At 47.0% G+C, this 25,689-nt stretch overlaps 1 protein-coding gene across 2 annotated transcripts in view; it reads right to left on the bottom strand.

Moving 5' to 3' along the window:
• The window catches only part of LOC112955795 (astrotactin-2), a 172,190-nt gene that overhangs the window by 7,910 nt on the left and 138,591 nt on the right, over nucleotides 1-25,689 (bottom strand). For both annotated transcript variants that reach the window (XM_026049158.1, XM_026049160.1), the window contains one exon: nucleotides 813-913. In XM_026049158.1, coding sequence (XP_025904943.1) covers nucleotides 813-913 — 101 coding nt within the window. The remainder of the gene's footprint in view (nucleotides 1-812; nucleotides 914-25,689) is intronic.

Here is a 25,689-nt window from a genome sequence, read left to right as displayed (position 1 = left end):
TTGCTGATAACAAAATGGTAATTTAGCCAGAATGCAGTGAATCATCATTGTGACTATTCCAAAAGAGCAGTTCAAAGATTTGTTAAACAAGAGGGTGTACTTTCTATTGTAAAAGAAAAAGCTCTTTTCTGGAAATGAAAAGAGCATAAAAAATATTTCCTTCTTTTTAGTCTCATTTTTGCTCATTTTTTTCTTGGAAGTGCTTATCAATAACCTTAAACAAGGCATCAATCAAAGCCTCCTTTTGTTTGCTTAAAAAAAAAAGAATGAAAGAAAGAAAACCTACCTTACATTTAGATGAATGTTTTTACATTTAAAGGCAGTAAAATGTTCAGGAAGTGAGAGGGAAAAAAATCTGAAAACACAAACCTCCAAGCTTTTATCTGTGTTTCCATTTCAGAACCAAACTAGCTGCCACTAGTTCTTTAAAACTAATTCTCTAAAACACCAGCCCGATAGTCCCATGCACTGCTCCCACCATGCTGTCCCAGGACAGTATCTCTTTTTTTTTTTTGCAATAAGAGATATGGACTCTCTCCTTTTCGAGGGGACCTAAGTCAGACGCAAATTAACAGCTCCCATGGTCTTGCACAGGGAGAGAGGCTGCACAGGAACACAGTAGAAATAAGCTCTGSAGTTGAAGGGACTTGAAATTTGTCATCCATTTCCAGCATAATATGCCTGTGCCCTAATACATAGAAGTTTGCACATTGGGAGAGACAAGAGTAGGATGGGAGAACAGTGCATACAGGAAATGCAAAGTTAACGGGAAATGGCTTTTGCTCTGGAAAATCAGGCGCCTGAACACTGACCTTCTGCCTTGCTGTCGTCTACCAGTGGGCAGGCTGTCCTCAARGTGACCGTGCTCAGCTCCGAGTGTCTCCCTCGTGTATCCACTGCATATAGGGTAAATCTGGAAGGCAGGAAAAAAAGAAAAATTCATGCTTATCCCTCAGTCCATTGCTGGCAAGCTGTTATAATAACTGGCCTTTAGGAGTAAAGAGAAAAATGTGGTCCAGGTTCATGTCAGTCAGTTTTGGCGATTCAAGGAGAAGTAAGACGATGTTAGGCTTCAACAGGAAAGAACCATGGGAWAGAAGCCAGCGCCCCAGTGGTCCCCGATGCCTGCAAAGCTGCCTTTCCCCTTGCCCTGTGGTTTTTGGGGCTTTACACCACAGCCTTATGCCTGTGACAGGACACAAACATCCCCAGGGCTGCCTTGCCATGCACCAACGCAAACACGACTGTGCTGTGTTGTTTGCACGCAGGGTTCCCCTATGGTCTGCCTTAGAGAAAAGAGCAATAACTCCTGTCATAAGCAGGCACTGTGCTGACAAGTGACAGCTTGGACACATCCTGCAAGCCAGCCCTTGAGGTTGTTTTTTTCCTTGTTTCCTCAAGAGGGTGGGGTTGGTAGAAGGGTGGGAATGATAATTTCACACTTGAAATTAATGGTGAATTAATGTATCTGACAGTAAAATGGGGCTTTTGCACCAGATGAAGCATGGAGCAGCCTGTGGTTGCATGGGACACTCGGGGATGCTGAGCTGAGAGTGTCCTGGTCACAGCATCAAAGTTTCAAACTGAGAAGACTTCGTAGCAGGAGGAATAACCATCTTCTGCCCACTCTCCCAAAAGGCAYGACAACTCAAGCTAGCTTTGACAAAGTGCAGGAGGTCGCACACCTTGGAGACCTGAGATGCCAGTGCTGAGGAATACACAAGGAATTGCACAACCCAGCTCCTTATCCTAAGGTAAAACTGAGTAGCTCTTGCGAGTGAGTGCAAAGAGCACCATAAAAGCAGCTGACGCTTAAACAGGATCGAAAGGCTAATGCACGTTTACTTAAAGGAGTACTTCAAACTCCTGAGTACCTGCAGTGGGGACAGGAGCAATGCCTGCCTTTCCCTTTCCCTCTCTCCCCACTGCATGCAGCTGATAAGAGATGACATTTGCACAGTAGCAATTGTCAGCACTTCCCAGCGTAGGACATACCCTCTCAGAGCAATTAATGTTATTTCCTTAATACTCCTTCATGCCTGAAAGGTTGCCAAGGAACCCACTTGTGCACAAGGAAGGCAACTCTCATACTCCCAAAGCCAGGTTGGGCAGGAGACATACGTGCTAAGCTCACGCAAGGAGATGTTTTTTAATTCTTTGGCATGGTGTCATTTTCCTTAATTTGAAGAATGTCCTTCCATGTGTGTGCATCCATAGAGCGATGTCCACCCTGCTTGGCTTCACAAGCCCTACACATGGGCCATCCTCCTGCAACAACTGGGACAGCAGGAGGGTCCTCTATGGGGCAATTCTAGCTCAGGGCAGGAGTCTAACAGCAGTGCTTCACATCCCATTCTGGAGGAGACACCCTCTCTCTTCCTTTTTGGAATAGATGAGAGACTTAAGGTGGCCTCAAGTCTCTCAATATGTTTCTCCAGTGCTCATCTCTTCCACAGGACCAAGGAGTTCTGCTGCTCTGGCCATGTCCTAACTAGTAGGCAATGCTCCTTCTGCCCTGACAGGCATGACAAGCTCTAAGAGGGACTAATGAGAATATTTATTCTGCTGGCTAATCTCCATTTCAATCCTGGGGTCACTTCATTAGTTAGTCTGCATGGTTTTGTTGTTGTATTTTCTTTTTGGAATATGTGAGCACAGTTAATGTGTAACCTCTGCTCTGACCACAGCGGTTCAGTTAGCGAGGCTCCATTAGCTCTGTGGTAATCGGTTCCAGAGCACTTCTCTCAAACATAGCAGAATTTTATCAAAATACAATTATAATAGTCAGCWATTAGTACCTACATCATCTATGCTGTTGCCTATGGGGTCAGAGGGAGCATCTTTGCTTGGCAGGGAGTCGGAGCACGTTTCAGCCCTTTGGATGATGTTGAAGACCTACGTTAGCCCATGGACTACATGCTTCCATGCTGCCCAGTGCCTGCAGGCAAAGTCACTCGGCTGCAATGGTYGGGGCTGCAATCAATAATATGCCAACAAACAAGCACTTCATTTCATCACTGTCTTAGCAGATATTTTGGAAAAAAAAAAAAACAGACCCCAAATGGAAAAATATCAAAGGGATATCTGGTCAAAAAGAACTCTTTTAACTCATCTGAAACCAGTCTTCTTTCAAAAATCTTGTAAGTTGAATTATGTGGGAAAATTTTTAATTTACTTTCAAAAATTTTACTTTTACTTTACTTTTACTTTTTTACTTTACTTTTACTTTCAAAAAAATTTTAATTTACTTTCATTGTCAATGAGCGACATTTTGAAAGCAGCACCAACAGATTCAGCTTTGGTGGGAGCTGGCAGGCCCCAGTAGCACACAGTCTAGCACCTCTCCAGCTTCTTCCAAATGGCAATCTCAGAGGGTTTTAACATTAATTATGGTCCAAAAGATCACCCTGAAGCACAGTAGTATTAATGGCTCACCTCTTTTTCTTTTTATCAATGGTTAACAGAGACATATGGGATGAAGCATTTTGCCTACAAGAGACTCGGACACATGAGTGGTTTGCAAATGCAGAAGATGATGTCTTCCAACCTCATCCTCAAACCACTTGACCATCCATCTATCTTTTCTGTGGTAAAACACATTTACAGTCAGTTAATTGCACAGCACAGAGTGCTGAGTTTGGCTTTCTTTTATTTAAAGAAATAGACAATTAAGAGGGTGTAAAGTCAGTGTAAACCCTACATGCTTTCCTCTTCCATCCCAAAGTGAGAGCACACATAAGGCACATGAACTGTTCATCTAACATCTGAGAGACTTTAAAGTCTAGTACCTGTCAGTGGACTGCCTTGAGTGAAAGAAAAAGTTCCCACTTGCCTTAGAATTCTTGTTTACAGAATTTGGTTTTGATGGAGTAGAAGTGCAAAAAATTCAACCATTGTAAAATTTTACAGAACTTTCATCAGCCATCCTTCATCTTTTTTCATCAATGTCTAGACACTAATTGTTTATTTCCCTTCCCTAGCACACCCCAGCCTGCAGGAGCAGACATCAGTGGCAGAGTGAGGCCCTGCTCTTTCCCAGAGGCAGTTCAGCACATGTCTGTCTGCCACTGCTGTAACATTGTCCACTCACCCAAGGCAAAGAGCAGCATGGGCACAATCACAGTGGGTTCCTACCTACTTCTCCTTTCCTGGAGAAACCTCTGGCAGACATCGATAAGGTTGCACCCGAATATACAAATCCCAATATGGCCCTTTAGATAATCTGTAAAGAAGAATGAGGGCAAAGAGAAGTTCGGTGTATTTTGCCTAAAGGAGATCTGGGGTAAAATCAAGGCTATAAATCAAAAGGYCCAAGGCTCACGCTCCGTGCATGAAATTACATCAGACAACCGGGAAAGCCATATGGTAGCTAATATCTAAAATAGAGTCTTTCATAACCTAGAGGTGTTTTGTTTAGCAATACACTTCCCCAATATGCTTCCTCATGTTCTCCCTGCGTTCTCCAAAGGCGCTTGTGGCTACCTGCTRCTGTCTCATGTCCAAGCCTCTTGTTCGTCAGTGTTCTTAGTAAAATCACATATGAACTCTGCCTTTATCAAAATACTAAGATATATTTTGCCCAAAGGGGTTCCAAAGAGCATTTCACCACTGGAAGCACATACACTCTTGGCAGCAATCTGCCTATCCACGCTCACAAATGCAGCCACCTCTGCAGCAAAGCCCAGCAGTTTTGGGCTGTCACATAAAGTAACGCCACTCGAATGTTTACTACTATAAGCAAACCCATTGGGACCAGCAGGAACTTTCAGAGAGATAGAAAGCAATTAATATGTGGCCTCATGAAATATCAACAACACCTTCCCATAGATACTCCACCCAAAGCTGGCTAAAGCCTGGATTTTATCACTAGGCGCAAGATACTTCTTGGGAGAGGAAGATTAAGCAGGGGGTTTAAGCTCCAGTTCCAGGAATCAAGTGATTGTGGAAGATTCTTAATTTCATTAAAACAAAACAAAACAAAAAACAAGGAAAGAAAACGCACAAAAAAACTCAGAACAATATGTTTCTAGCTTTTTTAAACTCAGAAAAAAACCTAAAGTCACAAAACTGTAAGACTGAGAACGAAACTCCAGAATGTGTTATTTACTTAAAGACACCACCACCAGCTCACTTTTTTTTTTTTTTTTTTTAACTCAGTTTCATGATGCTTATGATGTTTGAGTGTTTTACTTACGGTCCTCATTCGTGGGGAGGGAGATAAGGACCGCTGCCTCTGAGGGCTGACCTCACTTCATTCACTGGCCAATCTCTTTACATCCTACAGAGATATTGTAAACATTCTTTGTTTTACTGGTGTACTGCCCTTTCCAAGCCTCTGGGCTTCTTGGGCTTTGGGCCCAAGCTGGTCAATGAGATGCAGGATTGCAAACAAGCTGTCGGGGCTGCCGGCACAAGGGTTCAACAAGGAGTCCAATAAACACGCCTGCCAGCTGTGGGGCACCCGTGCTAAGTAACGGAGCGTGTCCGCAAGCAGCTTGCTGCATGCAATCTGCAGCTATGAGGCAAACCTTGACTGTGCTAAGGGGATCCTTGCTCCATGTAAATAGGGGACAGGGCAGAGATGCTGTTCTAGCAACATGCCAGAGTCCAGCATCATGCAGAAATATTGTCTCACAGTTTCCATGGTGGTGCAACCACAACAGCCTAGTGCTACGCTCTTGCCAACAGCTCCTGGCTGCTCAACCTGGCTGATAAGCTCAGGCACAGTGCCTCGCTCAACAGCCACAGGATCAGGTGTTACACAGATCGCCGCAGAACCTCGGTGCTTGGCAGACATGCCCTGAGCATCATGCAAGGTGCTATTGCTCTGTCCCTCTACTCTCCGCCTGTTATTTCAAAGCACTGGCTTTTGGGTTTTGGCTCTGCAGGCTCAGAATTAAAGTCACTAGCTTTGTAGCAAGAAAAGCACTGCTCCAAGCAGACTTTCCAAGGAAGGCGGTTTCTGCAATAGCAGTGAAGGCAAGTGGGGAACAGCACCAGTTGTTCCTGAGTGAAGACCAAAGCATGGTGAAGAAAAAGGGTCTGCTCTAGCCTCTTTGGGTGGCTAGTACTACCAGTGACTCATGCAAACACACATTCTGATCTCTTTGGGGCAAGCCACCTTGGTTTTGTGTGCATATTTTGCTGTCACCCCTCTGGTTTCAGCTTCTTCTGGCCCTCCACAGCAGTCTGCCTCGGGGCTTGCATGCAACCAACACTGTGCAGCTGAGGCTGGTCCAGTGTGCTGACACAAACACATCACACTTGCACTTTGCCAGCCCTTCTAGTTTCCTGTTCCATCAGAAAAACAATTTGAAGATCTCTGTTTAAAAGCCCTCCATGGACTAGGTCTTGGCAATCTCCACCGTCCTCCCCACACTCCCCACGACATCCCCTCCATTCAGAGGGGAGGCAGCTGGCCCGAGCCAGCCGCGAGGAACAGTGATCTCAGCATGAGGACTCAGCAGGAGCGATGGGATGCCAGAAAAGTTCAGATTATGCCTGGGCTCGAGCATGTTCAGCATGAAATGAACAGGAACAATGCCCATAAGTACATACAACGTCAGCATCCTGCTTGCCCAGAGCTCTCCACGCATCTCTGYTCTTGGAGACCACAGGAGAGCACCATCCTTCCCCAGTTCTTCCCCTTCTCTATTCCTCTGTTCTCTTGGCCACGCTGGTGAAGGGCTCGCTACTGCAGATGTTTTTAAGGATGGACAGCTGGGGAGTGTTTAATGTCTTTACGGTGCTCTTGAGTGAGAAATGTTGGGAGACAACTGTGTGATCATGTGTCGTTTATTTGGCTGTTTAAGATTCTGAATCAGTGGGGCTTGCTGGCTGTGAAAGGGAGACTTGGTTGGGGGGCCCATATGCATGTTTCTTTTTTACAGTGCCTCTRAAGGAGCAAGGGAGAGATCTTCAGACAGCAACAATGACCTTCTCCATCTCGGCCTCCCCAGGCTAGTGGACAAGACAACAGACTTACCCAGATAGCCTCCCTGAATGACTCAYGTTGCAATGACTCATGACTCTCTCTCATGGGAGAGTCCATGGATGCTGATGGATGGAAGAAGAACCATGGATGTTTCAATTGAGCMCTGCAGGCCAGACAATGTACGCTCCCAAGCATGGCCAGGGGGCCACCCCAACACTGTCCCACCAATGTGCAACCATGCGGGCTGTGGGAAGGAGCCACTGAGGAGCTTTCATTGACAGATATCAAGCAAGAACAGGACTTGCCTGCCAACAGCAGAGTCTGGGCAAGCGCAGAAAGTCTTTAATGAGAGCATTCCCGATTCAGAAACCATTGCAGTAAAAATGAAAAAAACAAACAAACAACAACAACAACAAAAAAAACCACCCCAAACCAGAAAAACAGCCATCCACACAAGCCACAGGAATGTAGTTTAACTTATTGCTTKTTGGCGACTCCATGATTTGGGATAATTAAGAAAGGTAACAGAGAACACCATCCACACCCTCACCACAAATAACAAGCAAACCATAAGAAAGGAACATTTTTTGCAAAGAGAGGATTTCTCAGTGAGTTTGTTGGGCCCTGAATTCCAGGCTGTTTGGTCATGTTGTGCCCAAATTTGTGGTGCCAATTAGCAGGGTGAGCTGGGTACCTTGSACCAGGACAAGGCACATTCCAGCCTAACAGGGAGGTCCTGCAGCTTAGGATGTGGGCTAAGCTTTTTAGGGCAGTGGACATTCACGTGCTGCCTCCCTGGGGTTGGCACCATCACAAATATTGCAGCAATCAGATGCTACTGCTGGGGCATTTGAAGCCTGCCTGGAATGCTGGACTCAGCCAGGGACATTGCTGAGCTCTAAGCAGAGGCTGTGTCTGCACAGGGGGGCAGATGGATGTGGAGGAAGAGCTTCTGTGGCTTGGTATCTGCTGCCCACAGGACTAAGGAGCTGCAAGAGGTATCACTGACCTGCTGTCGGTACCCAGAAAATTGCTGCTTATGCATCTGGCCCCATCTGGAACAGGACCGACATTTTATAATTTGTATTCTCACTGCTTTGGGCTTTCTGTAGTGCCTGTACTGGAAAAAGGAAACAATGTCCAGTGGCATCTTGAGAAATACCTTGTAGAAAGCTCTCTTGTCATTTCTGCCATTTAGGAAAACCACCTTTTTTTAAGCTGTGTTCCTTTTTACCATCTGTGACAAATGACCTGATTCACATCAGCCTGGTGGAGGAACAGGTTAGCAGGTGCCACATTAGAGTATTGGAGCTTTGCCTTTAAATGCATACACAAAGCCGTCAGTGAACTATTCCTGCAGTTCACACATTTTTTTTCTTTTTTTTTCTTTCTTTTTTTTTTTTTTTTTTATGACAGCAAATGCTGTGAGGACAATAATCGCTACCCTCCCATACCAGACCACAGGTGTCAGATGGAGGGAAATAAATGTACCTGACACATCCTGCCCCAGGTGTCTGATGTTTTTAGAACTTCATTAAACGGTGCTTATCAAGCACCACGGGCACTAAGGAAGACAACAGGCTGTTCTCTGAAGGGAAGAGGCTGCTTGTTCAAGGAAACCTCTGGGAAAGGCAGAAGGGACAGGATGGCTGATATGGCCAGGGCTGGTGGAGCATCTATATGGTCCACCTGTGGATCAGCCTGTGGTCCATCTCTGCAACCTCCTGTGTGACCCTGGGGCTATCAACACTATGAGATGAACTCCACTTGAAACTCTCATACCTTCTTGATACTTCTCTCCCAGGTGCTGCCTGGCCCACTGGAGAGGATAAGGTCCCTCCAGTCGACTGCTGCTACATAGAGTGAGACAGTGCCACTCCAGGGTCACAGCCTCCCATCAGGGCCTGCGTGCTCATGAAGGGAGTCCTTGGTCTGTGCTGTGCCCATGGCGAGCCCTGAGGCTGCACTTCCAGGGGTGTCAYGCAGCTCATGCAGTGCTAGTGTGGACCCCACAACAGGACTGACACTACCGAGAGCTACTGCTCTTCTTCAGGTAGTGGATGATCTGCATGAGTAACATCTCAATGTCTTGTTTTCCTCATCTGCAAAACAGAGATAAACATATTTTCTGCATTGCCTATTTTCTTGTAAAAGTTTTGGGCAGAAACTCTGTGATGCTGGGTGGATGTTGTGCTGGGACCTCAGGCTTGGCTGCAGCCCCAACTCCCACTCTATTAAAGCGATGAACAAGAATAAAAACAGAAGCTCCTTTGCAATTCATTCACCTTGCAACAGTAAATTCTAAGAGTGCTTTAYATGAGCATTTGTTTCACTGGAATCAAGGGAAAAATGTGTGGTAGTTTCAACAGGGCCAAGATTATACCCAGAAGGTGCAGCACTGTCACTGCAGCCTTCCTGGTCTCTGCATCCCCATGGTGGCTTCRTGATCACGTGGATAAGAGAGGCAGAAGCACTGACTGAAACCCTTTGACTTTTTCTCTGCTTTACAGATTTCCTCCTTTGTGACCCTTGCTGCCTGCAACCACTGGCAAGTAACAGGCAATTGGTTCCTCATCCCTTACACTTGATAAAGTTTCTGTTTCCCCAATATGTGGCTCACATGCTGAGTATGGCCCTTCAGGAGCAGCTTTACACCACCGATTAAGGAAGTGCACAGCAAGCCTCCCTGGAGAGAGGGGCTGCTGCGCTGAACAAAAGCTCCCGATGGAGAACAAATGAGGATGAGAGAACAGCTCCCTGGCATGCAACAGGGCAGCACATTCCAAAAAGCAGCCCTCACATGAGAAAATATTAACACAGCCTATGCCACCAGCCTGGGGCTTTTGCTCCCATGATCACTCCAGGGAACTAGGGGTCTTAGTCACCTAAAGGTGACTAGGGTTCAGTTTGAGGTCGCCCAGCAAATCCTCAGGATATCCCACAGGGAGGATCCCCAAACTTTGGACGCTGACACAAAAAGCAGGATGACTGCAGAATTATTAGCTTTGGGAAGGCTGGAGAGAGGATGTTTGGGGGAGGTCTCATTTTTTTTGGCTGCTGTATCCTTGCTTTCTTCCTCCAACTGTGAGGATGAGGACTAGCAAGTGTGTTCATACTGGGCAGCTACTAGCAAAGCATCCAAAACTGGCCTAATTCTTCTCAATTTCCACAACATGCCTCAGGATTTGGGGCAAGACACTTATCCCCCTCCACCTGGTAAGATCAGAGAAGCTCCCAGGTTACCCTAAAGGTGAATCCTATGGCCCTTTGGCAGAGGAACAAACCAGAAAGAGTTGATGCTGAGACAGTACTGGCTGATGCTTTTGTCTCTAGCAAAACAAAATCAGTTCACATCAGTGTGTCAAGTGCCAGAGTCACTCTTCTTCTGGGACTCATCAGCAGATCCCACACAAAGCCTTTGGACAAGGTCAAACGAGTTAACTACCAGTGCTGCTAGAGCAACTACACCCATGTCATAGCTCATATCAAGGCCTGAGGCTGCAAACCACAGGGACTCGTCTCACTCCACTGCAGAGAGTCAGCAATAGCTGGTGATGGATGTGAGCTGTCCTGAAGCAGCTCAGCCTATCAGGGCTTTCTCCAGGCTCTGCATCCCACATGGCTGCAATAACCCCAGCAACTGCCACATCCTTCACAGCAGCACCACGACACCCATWGCTCCCTCCAGCTTTCCACAATGCCCCAGTGCCTGCAATGTCCCCTCCACTCCCACAGAACACCCTGCATGCTCTATTGCTCCCACTGCAATACCTTCTGCCTCCACATTTCCCCTTAGAGGAACCAAGCCTAGAAGAGTTCTGCCCCACTTTTCTGACCAACAGACACTCGAAAGTCTCCAACCTCATCTCTGCAAAGGTTATGTGTTTACAGGTAAGCCATTACAGAGCAGTCACAGCCTATCCCCTTCACACAAATCTAAGGCTGGGTGGCTTTCAGACTCAGCTGAAAACATGTGAGTCCTGGGTATTGGGTAGATCTCCAGAAAACRAAAGATCACTTTTTGTATCTTCCTGCACTTTGAGCTACTCCTGAAACAACCGCTTTGCTCTGTGAAAAGAACCAACAAGGCTTGGAGAGCCTGTGGCTGCAGAGACACGGCTGATCAGAAGGCGAGAGGGARTAAATCAAGCTCTTCCTCCAGTTGTGCCAGGGAGAAAGGAGAGATGAGAGAGGCTCTCAACCCCTGCAGTGAGCTCCACAATGGAAATGTTCACAGCTAACCATACCAGTCATTTAACCTATAAACCCTCTGCAAAGCTTGGTCACCACTGGCCCCAGGGAGATGGGGGAAGAGGAAGGTTGTGACCCTTGGCAAATTGGGAAATGTTTGCCCCTCCCAACCTTACAGTCATTCTAAACAAGAAACAGACACTCAACAGTTTCGCTACCCCAGGAGATCCCCTTGCTAGGGTTTGTTCTCATCCTCCTGGGGGCTTGGCTTCCATCTGGACTGTTAGCTGAAATCCAGTCCAGACTGGTAGCAACTTCAAAAGACAGTGTCATCTGAAGAGTAGTGGGTGGTCTATGTCAAATGAGTTGATGGCTCTCTCTTCTTATATAAGCCACCACAATAGGCCTCCTGATCAACATTCTCAGAAGAAAGGCTGAGGGTTGCATCAAACGCAGGCAGTGTAGCCTGTCCTTGGCCCCAAGGGTGGTCCCTCTTGCTTAGGGTGAATCACCTAAGCAGATTGGTCTAAAGCGGCTGATAGGCTCCCTCAAAGAAGGGAGTRTCTTCTTCATATTTGCTCTCTGGCATCACTTGCCAGCCCTAACTTCACTCTCTGCATAAAACAAAGCAAAACAAAGCATGACAATAATAAAGGAACACAATAGAATGGCTTGGAGGAGGGGGAACCCTCTRTAAGTCTCACTCAGAAAATCCAAGGCAGGAACAGGCCAAATGTTCTGGCCTCCAAGCGAGGGGCATCGATGCTCTACACCAGTCTGCAGGGGCAGCACTGCACTTGGAACAACCTTTGCAACATCTCCTCCTTGCCACCAGCCGCAGCCTATGCAGAATGGAAAGACGGGACCGATGGCTGGGGAGATGCCACGAGGTAGATGATGGTGGCAAAGCAGGAGGGTTCCCACGACACTGCAGTTAGCCCATAGCTGAATGGGAGCTGTGCGCAGCAGTGAGTCCCTGAAGAAGGACTCCAGCCAGGTCTGTGGTCTCCTCTGCCCACTGGCCTACCCCTCCACAACCCGAGGCCCTTGAATCAAAGGGGGATGGCCTGAATGGCTGACAGCGGGTGGGAAGTTCTCACAAATCTGACAGGCAGACTGGGGAGGGCTGAGGGTAGGATAGGGGGAGCGAAACAAATAATAAAAACAAAATCCCAGTAAGCACGTTAGAATTCTTTTGAAGTCCRGAGGAGCTTTCAGGCAGGGTTATGTACTTCTCCCAGCCCTGCGTGATTTACACATTCCTTGCAAGCAAAGGAATCTTCTCTGATTTGAAGTAAAACAGATGTTTTGGGTTTTTCTTCCCCCCTCTCGCCCCTTTTAATCATTTCTTTATTGAAATGATGGCTATAGAGCAGACCATTCCAGAAAGAGAGCCCTGCTACCCCCAGCAGGCCTTTGACAGGACCAAAGACCCACTACCTTGAGTAACACAAAAGCGSCTTGCTATTGAGGTAGATGTGTTTGTAAGCATGCTGCAGAACCAGTCCCACTCAGCTGGTAAACACTGATCCTTAGGTATCCTTTCCTGAAGCTTTACTCCCTTTCTTTTTTTTTTTTTTCTCCTGGGCAGAAGGACTATGATTTATGTCATCTTTTTCCCTGTTTTTTTTTTTCTCTATTGCAGCTAAAGCTAACACATTAATTCTTTATCCCTCACAATTACATCATCCCAGGCAAGGTGTCCCAAGCATGGGAGGCATCTGCTTCCCTCTGCTGCTAGTCCAAAGGACTTGCTGTGCTCAGTGATGGGATCTGTCCCTTGTACACTCTAATATCACACCTCACCCTTACTGCAACCTCGTCAAGCAGCTTGTTTGAGAAGGACAGCCCAGACCATGCACAAGAACAGCAAAAGCTGACACATAGGAAGTACAAACTAGAGGAGTGTTGCTCCCGCACCACCACCAAAGCAACTCAGCATGCAGAACTGTGTTGGCCAGGACGACTGGGTGTGTGGGCTCTCAAACCAAGTGCTGTCTGTGAGACTCCAGGCAAGTCACTTTGCCCCAGTTTTCTGTTCCATTTTTCCCTCCCACTCACTCAGTGAAGTCATTTGGTGAAGGAACTTTGTTTTCCTAGGAGGATGAATAGCACCTAGCATCATGAGGGCTTCTGAGGACTGCTTGACACTGACTGTATTGTTAGTCATGCCCTTAAGTTTATACTCATAATAACCTATGTCCAGTAGCAAAGTTACCCAGCTTCCCACCTTTCTCTTCTTCCTCCTTTTTCCTTCTTCATCTTTTTAAACCCTTTTTTATTTCTCAGTACTTCGTTGGTGGCAGGGTGGGAAGCCTTTTTGTAACACATTCACGTACCACCGGGACTCASTCCCATTCCCGTCTGGTACATGAGATTGCACAAGACAGAGAAACAAACGAGGATGAGGAAATGCGTGTTTATGAGAGGCAGCACTGTCATCGTGAGCAAGGGACCTCCCGCAAGAGAGACGGCCTGGGAGCCAGTGGAGAATTTCCATTCTCTCCTAACACTCCATTCATGACTTGTTTCATATCTCCCTGGTGGCTCCGTTACTGGCTGCGGTCCCACAGCTCGGCGCGGGACTCGCATCCCCCCATGCTTCCTCGTCAGTGATATTTGTCAGGGGGAGCGCGTGAGGGAAGAGAGGGGTTGCTGTCTCATAAAGATAATGAATTGAGAAAGAGCAGCATCCTCTGCTTTTGCATTTATTCTTTCTTTTTCTCCTGCTGCAAACTCTTCCTTCTTTTTCTCCTCCTGCAGGCTCTACTTGCATCCAGCAAACGCTCTCCTCGTGGTCCACCTCTCCTCCTTTGCCCTCCCTCCAGTCTGCCCCTGGTCCTGCTYAGCGCCTGTCACGCAGGCTTGCACAGGCTGGCCCTGCTTGGTGTGGTACGGCGAGGTATAGAACCAGCTGCTATCATCACCACTACCATCTTTCTGACCTGATCAGGAACCCTCCATATAATCCAAACCACATTGCTGCCTGATCACATACAGTCACCAGTAAATAACCTTGACTGCAGCAGCCAGGAAGAGCAAGAGATCCTATATCAGCGCTATAAATGATTTAGAATCGTACATCATTTTCAGATGACATAGAGAGGGGCTCATCCCTCATGAATCCCACACTCAGCCATCTGCCCCAGCAAAGTCCAGGCCTGACCCCACTTAAAGTGGCTCCAAGCTAAAATCACCCTGTCTGACAATCATTCCTGCCCAGCACTGCTCTGTACGCCAGGGAGGAATCTTTGCTGATCTCATCTCTACACCCTTCTGTTGCAGAGCTCTCAGCCCTGCATTTGGCCTTAGATTTCATTCCCCTCCCCCCACATCTTGCCCCCAGCAAACAGGTGGGGTATTAATAATAATAAAAGCAATATCTCATGCGCACATACTGTGATCCACTTGGGTCTCTCTCCCTTCTGCTCCTGCAAGACCCTCCACCGCACCCCCTTTCTTCACACACCTCARTTTCGTTATCTCTGATCTTAAGCTGCCTATTACATGCTTTTTGCCAACATAAATATTTAATCCTAGTGCACTGCACAGAAAAGCCCTTGTGGAGTTAATACTTCAACTCATATTTCCACTTGGAAAACAATTCAGCACATGGCAGTGTGGCAGGTATAAACCAGGGACAGAGCTGGAAAGCTGGAGATGGCCTGAAGGATTTAGGAGGCTGCGGAGGGTGAAGCAGCGGTGAGGGTTTGTGGAAAGGGCTGACCTACAATGGGGCAAGTCTGCAGAGCAGCTACCGGGCAGTTTGGATACAGAAGAAGAGCCACCGAGGCTTCAGCTGCAAGTGCAATGACAATAGGGCAACTGCACAAACACAGATGCTGGAAAACAAGCCCTCYCTATAGTGCCCTCCATGGTACTGCTTTTTAAAATTCGGGTTGTAGCCCAGTCTAGACAGACATACAAGTTTGGTGAGTCCTATTCCTCCCCTACCCCTTCAAATCCACATGATCTGGCTGAACACAAGAACAAAGTGCCCTACACCCTTCCCAACTTGGGCTAAGCTCAGTGCTGTGCTKCAAGGCCCAAACACAGCAAAGCATGCCCTGAAAGGTGACCAGCACGGCCAGTACATAGGCTTGGCTCTGTCAGGCAGAAACCATCATCCTTGCCATCCTACCTAGCTACAGGAGCTGCAAACCTCCTCCAGCAAGGCACCAATGGCTGCAGTGACATGAAAAATCCTGTGCAAAGGGTTTGCTTTACCTGTTGGAGCATATACCTAACCAGCTGCACAACTGCCTGCAAGTACGTGTATGCACAGCCACACCAATGTCCCAGTCAAACACCTCAAAGCGCGCGCACACACACACACACACACACACACACACACACACACAGAGCCCCAGCCATTTTTTAGAGTAAAGGCACAGGGTCTGGCCATGACTTCACCTCATACAGGCTCTGGGATAACGGTTATGGGGTAGTGGTTTTATGTTGCTGTTGTGTAACACAAAGGCATGAGTTCCTGCTACTGCTATGGGAAAGACCCCCARCAAAGAGCAGCTTCCCAGCTCTCCACATCCAAATCAATAAAGAGATATGAACAGATGTRCACACCAGTCCTGACCCCCATATCCTAAATTGCTAAGATCCAGCACCAATACAGGGTAGGACTCCATAGGACAGCACTGCAGCACTGAAAAACTTAAACACGCCCTACCAAAAGCTCCAAACCCAGAGAGAAGAAGAGCAAGAGAGATGGAGGACAGAGAGGGTCACACACTCCTCAGAGGCAGCCTGTCACTCAGGTAAATGCATTACGGGCTGCCGCAGTGCTGGGAAGGCTGGCTTTATTAGATTACCCGGGCAGTGTGTTCTCTGGTTTCTGAAGGTCTGCAAGTGACTACAAAGAGCAAAGACATGCAAATGCTGCCCTGTTCCGTGGGTGGGTGAGGGGGCTATACACTCATGCAGCATCCTCAGCTCCCCAGGAGAAGCAGGCACCCAGTGAGTACAAAGACTCTTGCATGAGGGATATGTGCTCTTCCTGCTCTCCTGTCACCTAAAGTYGGTAGACTGCAATAATGTAAACCAGACAAAAAAGTATCCTCGCTCAGAAGCCATTAGTCTGTCTAGTCATGCACCAACCTCAAAGGGCTTTGGGAAAGGGAACTGAGGCACTGAGGAAGGAAGCAATTTGCCCACAGCCACCCATCAAGGCAAAAAGACATGGCTGCTTGAACCAAACACGGCAGCAAGTCACACATTTGGAAGTCAGGACACAGTTCCTATGCTGTCAGGATCAGTTCAGAGGGGAAGGCTGACTTCCTCACTCTCCCTGTGGGTCCCGCTGCTCCTCAATCACTTGGGGTGGGCTCATGGCCGCTGTASTCAAGAAGAAACGAGAACCCTACCCAGACCTACAAGTTGAGCTCTCCATGCCTGGAGCTCCTGTTCATTTAGCAGAGATGGGATCCCCCTGCCCCATTGCTTCCCCTATCCGTTGTCACTTGAACAAAGAACAACCTCACCCCCTGTTTTTTTTTTTTTTTTTAAGAAACATTTAAATTATGACATAAGTTTTGGCTCTGAGGGTTTTCAGTGAAAGCCAGGGTATTTTCTTTCCCTTTTTCATAACAGAAAACATATTGCTGTATAATCAAATTTATCTCGTTCCTAAAGAGTGGAGGGAAGTGTGTGTGTGGTGACTAGGAGTGATGGGAATATGTGTGGTGCAGGGAAATCATCCTAAAGATACACAAGGCAAATACTTACAGCATTGGTAGTACAGGATGGCATCAAATTGGGGCATTAGATAGCCAATAGCTGCCAAACTCAGGCATTACAATGAGGATTGTAGGGCACAATAAAATGTTCCCATTTTATTCAGTATACTGAAAAGTAAAAGCTGTTGATTACTGAGGTGGAAGCTACATGGTGGGATGGGATCCTCATCACCACTTCCAGGGGTGGTGTTCCCTCCTAGAATGATAGTCCATTTGGTCACTATTAAACCACTCCTCATGCAGGGATTTTGATCTCCTCCTCTTAGGCCTACGCAGTTACATCTCAACAGAGTGGAAAAAAGCATCATATCTTACTGGAGAAACCCGCCCAAAGGGAATTTATGAAAATTACTCACCTCCAGCAACCCTGCTGGAGCAGGGGAACCTGGACTCTGTGCTAAATGCACACTGAGCATATTTGGCTGGTGTCTGCTCAGTGCTGGGCTCTTGTCCTTATGATTATACTCATGACTTCCTGTGATTATGTCAAACTTCTCAGAACAGGATGGGTGGCAAGGGCAGGATTTGGGCAATGGCAATGAGAGAGGAGTGTTTTAAGCACAGTAAGAGCTAATCAGAAAAATCATAGAATCATATAATGCTTAAGGTTGGAAGGGACCTCAGAGGTCATCTAGTCCAACCCCCCTGCTCACGCAGGGTCACCTAGAGCATGTGGCACMGGGCTGCRTCCAAGCGGSTTTTRAAGATCTCCAAAGAAGGAGACTCCACAACCTCTCTGGGCAGCCTGTTCCAGGGCTCTGTCACCCTCACTGTCAAGAAGTGTTTCCTTAAGYTCCTGTGGMACTTTTGGTGCCTCAGCTTGTGGCCGTTTCCTCTAGTCCTATCGCTGGCCACCACTGAAAAGAGTCCGGCCCCTCCTCCTCACTGCCTCCCTTGAGGTATCTATAGACACTGATCAGGTCCCCCCTCAGCCTTCTCTTCTCCAGGCTGAACAGRCCCAGCTCTCTCAGCCTTTCCTCATAGGGAAGATGTTCCAGGCCCCTGATCATCCACGTAGGCGTGCGCTGGACTCTCTCCAGCAGCTCCACATCCCTCTTGTACTGGGGAGCCCAGCACTGGACACAGTCTCCAGATGTGGCCTCACCAGGGCTGTGTATAGGGGGACAATCACCTCCCTCGACCTGCTGGAGACGCTCTTCTTAATGCACCCCAGGATCCCGTTGGCCTTCTTGGCCACCAGGGCACACTGCTGCCTCATGGTCATCTTGTCATCCACCATGACGCCTAAGTCCCTCTCTGCAGGGCTGCTCTCCAGCTGGTCCACCCCTAATCTGTACTGTTGTCCGAGGTTATTCCTCCCCAAGTGCAGGGCCCTGCACTTGCCCTTGTTAAAGGGCAAGTGCTATCCTTAATGGCACAGAGCCCTGAYGGAAGTCCATAAAAATCCTGTAAGAAGACAGAGTTACCAATACGCCCAAAGGAAAGTCAGATGCTCCCCAAGCAACCTTACAAATATTACTATCTATGTAGCCTTCAAGAAACCTAGTAAAAGATGTAGCTAACCTTTTAAACCTCTATTTTACAGGTAGGAAAATTCAGGAAAAGCCAACTAGTTTCAAGTTTCATTCTAAATTTGAGTGTTTCCAATTTTATGCTGACCTACTTTGGTACAAACTAACCTCAAGTTAGATGGAGCTAGTTAGTGGAGTTAGTGGAGCTGTGGCTCTGCCAAAGACAATCTGAAGATGACAATGGAGGGGAAATCCAAAATAGAGAAGCCTAAATTCATTGTTTACTCTTTCAAAATCATAAAAAAGGATTTGGTCACCTACAGCACTTATATAACTTGAGATGGGCAGTGAAAGCTATGAACTTCTGAAATAGCTTAGAGATTTCTAAAGCCTCAACATATAGCTAAGGGAACTCTCAAAATACAGGTTCTCTTGACAAATCTGCTATTAAACAAAAGGTTTAAACAGCAGCAGTTACAACTAAGGAAGTACAAGCAATCCCCTTCTCAACTTTGCCCCACAATCTGAATCCAAGCCTCACTGAAGCCTACAGAAATAATTGACTATTGACTACCCATTGACTACAACAGGTTCTGGATCAGATCCCAAAATCAAAGATTGGATCAAAAGCCTAGATGCACTCAATTTCCTGTAACTTCCCTATTAAGAATTTGAAGAGAAAAACAAAGCAGACAGTCTTTTGTTTGTTTTTTGAGAAAGCCTATCCTCAAACCCAAGGAGTAAGTAAATGGTCAATTAAGACTTATTGGAATGTAGCCAAGTTCAGCAATCCTCTGTGTAAGACATTCTCCCCTGTAGCAGCTCCCCCGWAAGAAGCACCCTGAGGACTGGAAACAGATTTATCCTGTAACCTTGAGAAAGAGAACGGGTGACAGAACTGGAGGGGTTACTCTGGGCTGATAAACTGCAGTGTGGCAAGACCAAGAGTTGGGTGCCCACAGACGTAACACTTTGCGTAAATGCAAGATTAAAAGAGAAATCTTCTTTTTTAAAATGCATAACAAAAAAGAAAGAAATGAAAAGGAAGATAACCAAGTGCTTTCTGGGAGATAAGGGTAGTCAGGAGCTTTTTGTGCCTTTGTTGTTACAAGAAAAGGACAGGGAGGGAGAGTATGTGGCAGGTGTCTGCTCTGCAAAACCTCTGCAAAAAAMCAAAAAAACCTCCAAAAGTTTAACTAATTTTGTGAACTTGCATTCCATGTATGAGGTATACACACTGTTGAAATGAGCTGGGACAGATCTTGCAGGTACRAACAGTAAACTTTGTCTCCCAGTATGCAGAGGCAAAGATATACAAGTAGCACTAAGTTGTGACTTCTCTTTTTMTTTGGATCAGCATCATATTTTGGGTCCAATATCTCCAGCTTTTGAGAGCTTTTGGGACTCTCAGCAAGTTTGTTGATGATACCAAACCGGGAGGAGTAGCTGATACCCCAGAGGGCTGCACTGCCATCTAGAGAGACCTCAACAGACTGGAACACTGGGCAGTGAGAAACCTCATAAAGGTCAACAAGGAGAAGTGCAAGGTCCGGCACCTGGAGATGAATATCCCTATGCATCAGTACAGGCTGGGGACTGACCTTCTGGAGAGCAGCCCCACAGAGAGGGACTTAGGCGTCGTCATGGTGAATTACAAGTTGACCATGAAGCAGCAGTGKGCCCTTGTGGCAAAGAAGGCCAACGGGATCCTGGGGTGCATTAAGAAGAGTGTCTCCAGCAGGTCAAGAGAGGTGATCATCCCCCTCTACTCAGCCCTAGTGAAGCCACATCTGGAGACTGTATGCAGTTCCGGGCTCCCCARTAAAGAGGGATGTGGAGCTGCTGGAGAGAGTCCAGCACAGGGCTACGAGGATGATCTTCCCTATGAGGAAAGTCTGAGAGCTGGGCCTGTTCAGCCTGGAGAAGAGAAGGTTGAGGGAGGACCTGATCAATGCCTATAAATATCTCAAGGGAGGGAGTGAGGAGGATGGGCCGGCCTCTTTACTGTGGTGGCCAGCGATAGGACTGGAGGAAACGGCCACAAACTGAGGTACCAAACTGAGTTCCTGTGGAACTGAAGGAACAATTTCTTAACAGTGAGGGCGACAGAGCACTGGAACAGGTTGCCCAGAGAGGTTGTGGAGTCTCTTTCTCTGGAGATCTTCAAAACCTGCTTGGACGCAGCCCTGTGCCACATGCTCTAGGTGACCCTGTGTGTGCAGGAGTATTGGGACTGATGACCTCTGGAAGTCCCTTCCAACCTTAAGGATTCTATGATTCTATSACCCAGAGCCTTTCCGAGATGATTTATTGTTCACAGTGGGATGTGAACATGCTCTAGCTTCAGATGACCTCTAGCTGCAGAAATACCTGGTGCCTTGTAGCAGCTTCTCACATCCCTCCTGGTGGCCCATTTATGGATAAAATAGGGGCTGAGCTGCTCCTGGCCAATCCTTAGGACTGRAATTAGCCTATGAAAAACGTAGCCTGTCTAGAGACCTCACTGTTGACTTCACTGCTGAACTGCTACTGAATGCAGGAAGGCAGTCAAAGGAGGAGGCACAAACTTCCCAACATCAAAACATTTTCCAGCAATGGATAAACCCACACACTGCAAATTCAGTCATCCTTTTGCAGAACGAGGTAGTGCAAAATTTGCCTGGGGCAACATTAGACTTTTTTACCCACAAAGTGGTACACAGTCAAGGCAGAATCCTGCTGAGACTGGCACAGACAAATGTAGRCGACACAGTACCATGCAAAGCACTAGCTTGGATGCTGAGAAAAACCAGTCCTGCCAAACCAGGTCAGGGCACCACTTAATACACCCTTATGCTCCTCTGGGCCTTGGTAGAGCAGGTGTAAAGCCACGACACTGCTGGGCAAATGCAGCTAGACTGCACCTGGGCCTGAGCTGGCTCATGCACAGCCTGCTTGGACCTCTCTGCATCATGCCTTGCCATAATCTAAATTCCAGGATCAGCATGGGCAGAGATGGTTTTGGGCTGCGTGTACCCCAGCAGGATGGAAACAAGACCCAAGAGCTCCAGACGTTATGTAATACTGCCTCGTTGTGTCAAAGGCCCAGTGCTACCTCCTCTTAAATGAGAATTGCTCCGGCCAAATACCCGAGAGCTGCGACAACAGACCGGCGGTGCTACACGAGGCGCTTTAGCTGAGCCCTGGCAGTGGATGGGAAATTCCAGCTGACTAAGTGGCATCTCCCACTGTCCCTGTTACTGTGTAAAAAAAGGCACTGCCACTAGAAAAAAAAAAAAAAAAAAAAAAAAAGCTGAGAATAAGGGAGAGAAAGGAGAAAGAGGAATCAAATTGTCAAATTGATTTGTAGCATTTTCAGGGACACGTCTGGACTTACTTGGTGTGAAGTCTTAGGGACCTAGATGCCAGAAAACCTAAGTTGAGAAAAATAATCCTCCTAGGTACTCTCTTAAAATGGKGCTTATGTGAAGTATCCCTAGACTTTCCTCTCAGCTCCATCTGACTGAATATCTTCAGGCATGAAGCTGCTTCCTGCATCACTTTCCTCAGCTAGGAAAYGGCAAACATGAACCAAAACATTTGTCCTTCTCCCAACCCGTTTCTCTCCTTCAAAGTAAGAGAAATACCACTCCATTCAGTGCATTCCTTCTACCCCGGGAGGGGTGTGCGTGTGTGAAACCCCAGTGCTGCTGTAAGATTCAGATGAGCACTGCTTTCTAACCATCAGGATGAAGGTGGTCTACATAACAGACAACTGATGATGCAAAAAAAGAAAAAGAATGGAACATGCTTGTACAGTACAGCCTTTTGCTGGCTTTGAATCAAATCAAAGCCAGCAATGTCTGTGTTTGTACTGCATCTCTTGTATTTACTCTCTCATTAGTCAATGATATAAGACTTGGAAAGATCTATTTTAGCAGCATTATTCTACTACAGGCTTAGAAATAAAAATAATCTTTAAGTCCATAACTGTGAAGGGTTACTGAATTGGTGATGGGAAAAGAAGAGGTGGAATTGCAAAGGTCCATTTGTCTATCAGCATATGAACAGGCCAAACCCCTCCTCTCCACCCTRTTGCCATTTCCAGGAAGAATCATCTATCCGCACACTCCCCCAGCTGCGGTACCCAAACAACAACTTGGGTCATGCCTCCTCCTACTCACCCCTTCCCACCAGCCTTCCTCCAGCCACCCCCAAAGGAGCAATGCAAATAAGCTGATGCAAACCTAAGCTAGATTTGAAGTTCAGATGCCAGGAGCTTTTAGAACAAAAACACCAAGAATATTATTTCAATCGGGATGTTCTGAGGATGGGTGGGGAGGAGTTGGTCACGGGGAAGCAACAAAGGCTGTTCTGTTTCTTTGTGGCATGAAGTGTAAGCAGATGCAGAGAATTTGGGGAGGATGACTTGGCCTTTCCAAAAAAACAGCAGGAGACGCTCATCCACTTGGCAGATACTAAGGAAGAAGGTTCTATTGAGGCCAGTGGAAAGGCACCTCATGACTCCAGATCTCTCCCAGGTGGCTGAATACTGGTGGCAGAGACAGGTCTAAAGGCCTAAATAAGATTCAGGCACAAACCCAACCTTTAGAACAGCCAAATCAAAATGGTTGGCAGTAGCAATATTGCAGTAGCACCTGGAAGCCCTGATCTGAGCCACCGCAGGCTTGGCTGTGGGTAGAGACATCAAGAGAGAGCTTCAGGCTTCCTGAGTTTGCAAACTAAGGAGATAGGCAGATGAAGATGAAGATGAAGATGAAGATGAAGATGAAGATGAAGATGAAGATGAAGATGAAAACGAGACAAAGCGATCTGTTTAAATCCTGCTGTAGAGCAATGGCAGAGCTGGGAATACCCTCCAGCTGTGGACTGAAGGCAGAGAGAATGACTTTGGCATGGCTTCCATATCTGTAGTCTACTGCACAGGATTATAATGCTGATAATGAAACCAACGTTGGAAACTACAGTAGGAGCCCAATCTGCTTCCATGAATGGGATTTCATTAATATTAGCAGAAAGAGAGACTATCTCCTTCCTCTGCTCAGTTTGTGACCACTATGCAGACTGGCTTTAACAGGTCCAGTCCACTTCCATTCTAGTGATCTGCATATAGCCCTGATGGGCCCAGGTGTCCCAGTGGTGGACTTACTTCGGCAAATAAACGCACAACCAAATCAGTCTTTGGGAAGCCTGGTTATAAAGCAGCCCTAAACCGATGAGGCAAGAAGAGCCTGCAGTTAGAGCACAGGCTTGGGATTTAGCAAACACTTGTTCAATTCCTAACTTCCCTTGTTTGAGCTTCAGCAAGCCAGGAATGCCTGAGAAGAAACTCCAGTCACACGCTGCTCGGCTGCAGGAAGCTGGAAAGCATGTGGAACAGAAGAGGTGGATCCAATGAAGCAGCACAGCTCCCGTGCACACAGGGGACTCAGCCAAGGGCTGTAACAGATGTGTTTTAACCCATGCCACTGAGCTATTTGGGATCTGACTCTCATTGCTCTGATGCTCATTCATGTGTCTTCCTGACAGAAGACCAATAATAACAATTAGTATCATATAAGGAGCAGTGGCTTGTTGCCAGCATTAGCAGACTCTTAAGCACCAAGGGTTTCCAATCTACTTTTTTATCCCAGCCATGCATAAGGCAGAGGTCAATCAACATTAATCAGCCTCGTTCTGGGCCAGTTCCTTCAGCACATTCAGCATGCTGAATTGCAATCACTGTTTCTCAGTGGTAAGAGGAGTCCTCACCTGGTCAACTTCTTTGCCTCTTTCTTTAAGCTAGTCAAAACAAGTATGTTTGCTGATGGCCAAAATACATGACAGAAGCTAGGCTTGGCCATGCTGGAGATGGCCTCCATGGCCACTGAGGATGAGGCTGGCTAGGCAGTCTTTGCTGGGTTGTGTTGTCATTCTGAGGTTTGAATAAATCCTCTTCCATCCAGTGCTGGTGCCCAATCTGTCCTCCCATCTTCCTCCCAATGCTTTTCAGAAACTTGCTCTCTCAGCAGCTCTAGACCAGGTCAGGATTACTCCAGGGTAACCCTATCTGGTCCAGCTAAGGGAATGCAAATTTGAGGCTTCTTCTCAGCAAATGAACACACTCCAAGGAAAGGCTCTGGAAGAGATCCTGATGACTTCCATATTATTTCCAGTAAATTTTGTGCTGATTCTTGGCACAAACACCGGAAATGAATAGGCTAGGTCAGGAATGTAAATAAAGTGAAACACTGGGATTTAATCTAATCTATAATTATAGTATCTGTGGTGTAGGGAAGAGAAGCTGGTGTGTTTGCACTGCAGCTTCACAGAAGAGCTGGAGGGAAGTTCATCTCCTGTTCCAAAATTTCCCTTTTTGGCTCCCATTCTTGGTGTCTCCCCAAGTATCACAAACAAGCATGCTGTGCTGGCAACCTGCTTTCCAGAAGAYGGTCAGGTATAGCTCAGCAAAGAGGTGTCTTGAGGTGCTCAGGGAATGGCTGGGTAGAAAGCTGCAATGCTGAGTTAGGCTGGGGGCTTTGAGAGGTTGCAGGATGCTGAAAGGTCGTCACAGCAGTAGAGATTGGTTGGGTTTGCTGGGGAGGTGGAGGGTGCTCGGGCCAGGAGCCAGGTAAGTTCAGTCCTCCAGCCAGAGTTTGGCCTCTGGGACACCATGAGCCCTCGACTGGTATTTGGTGTTCAATGCATCAGGAATTGCCTCTCTCAGCACAGTCCTAGCTCCCAAAGCATTACTGTGATTGGCATTAACTGCTCTCCTGGCCAGCTGGGACCAGGCAGGGACTAGCAACCCTACAACACACTACATAAAGACAAAGGTAAAAAAGGGGCCAGCAGGCACCATATTTTCACCAGACTGAAACTGCAAAGGACAAAGAAATTAGTTCTACTTTTGTTAGTTTTTGAGATTACAGAAGTCGCAAGAGCAGAGAAATCAATCAGACTTTGTTTGTTTGAAGAGCATTTTATGGTTTTGTTTTCAATGTTCAAGCCCAGCTTTGATCTCCAGCTGGTAACATGCCAAACAATTGGCCAACCTAATTGCTGTAGGTTCTGCAGGTACTGCAGAAGCAAAGGGACAGGATGTCAGGCACCTGCACAGAGCAGGGGACTTCCACCATCTCCAGTCCCCTCTTTGGGCTTATGGGATATGCTCTGACTATTGAATGAGCAAAAGTATTTGCTTTTGAAGAGCTTTGATGCCACACAGTATCTGTGTGTTCATCTAACAGGCCAGACAAAAGTGTAGAGCCCTGCTGCATTGCTATAATCAAGATTATACCCAGGTCAGAGCTTTCCAAGATAGCTATTTTTCCACAGAAACAAATGAAGCAAGCAGAAGAAA

This window comes from Nothoprocta perdicaria, unplaced genomic scaffold (genome assembly GCF_003342845.1).
Source record: "Nothoprocta perdicaria isolate Ctin4 unplaced genomic scaffold, notPer1 scaffold_6, whole genome shotgun sequence".
NCBI lineage: Eukaryota > Metazoa > Chordata > Aves > Tinamiformes > Tinamidae > Nothoprocta > Nothoprocta perdicaria.
This window is presented reverse-complemented; position numbering and strand designations above follow the sequence as displayed.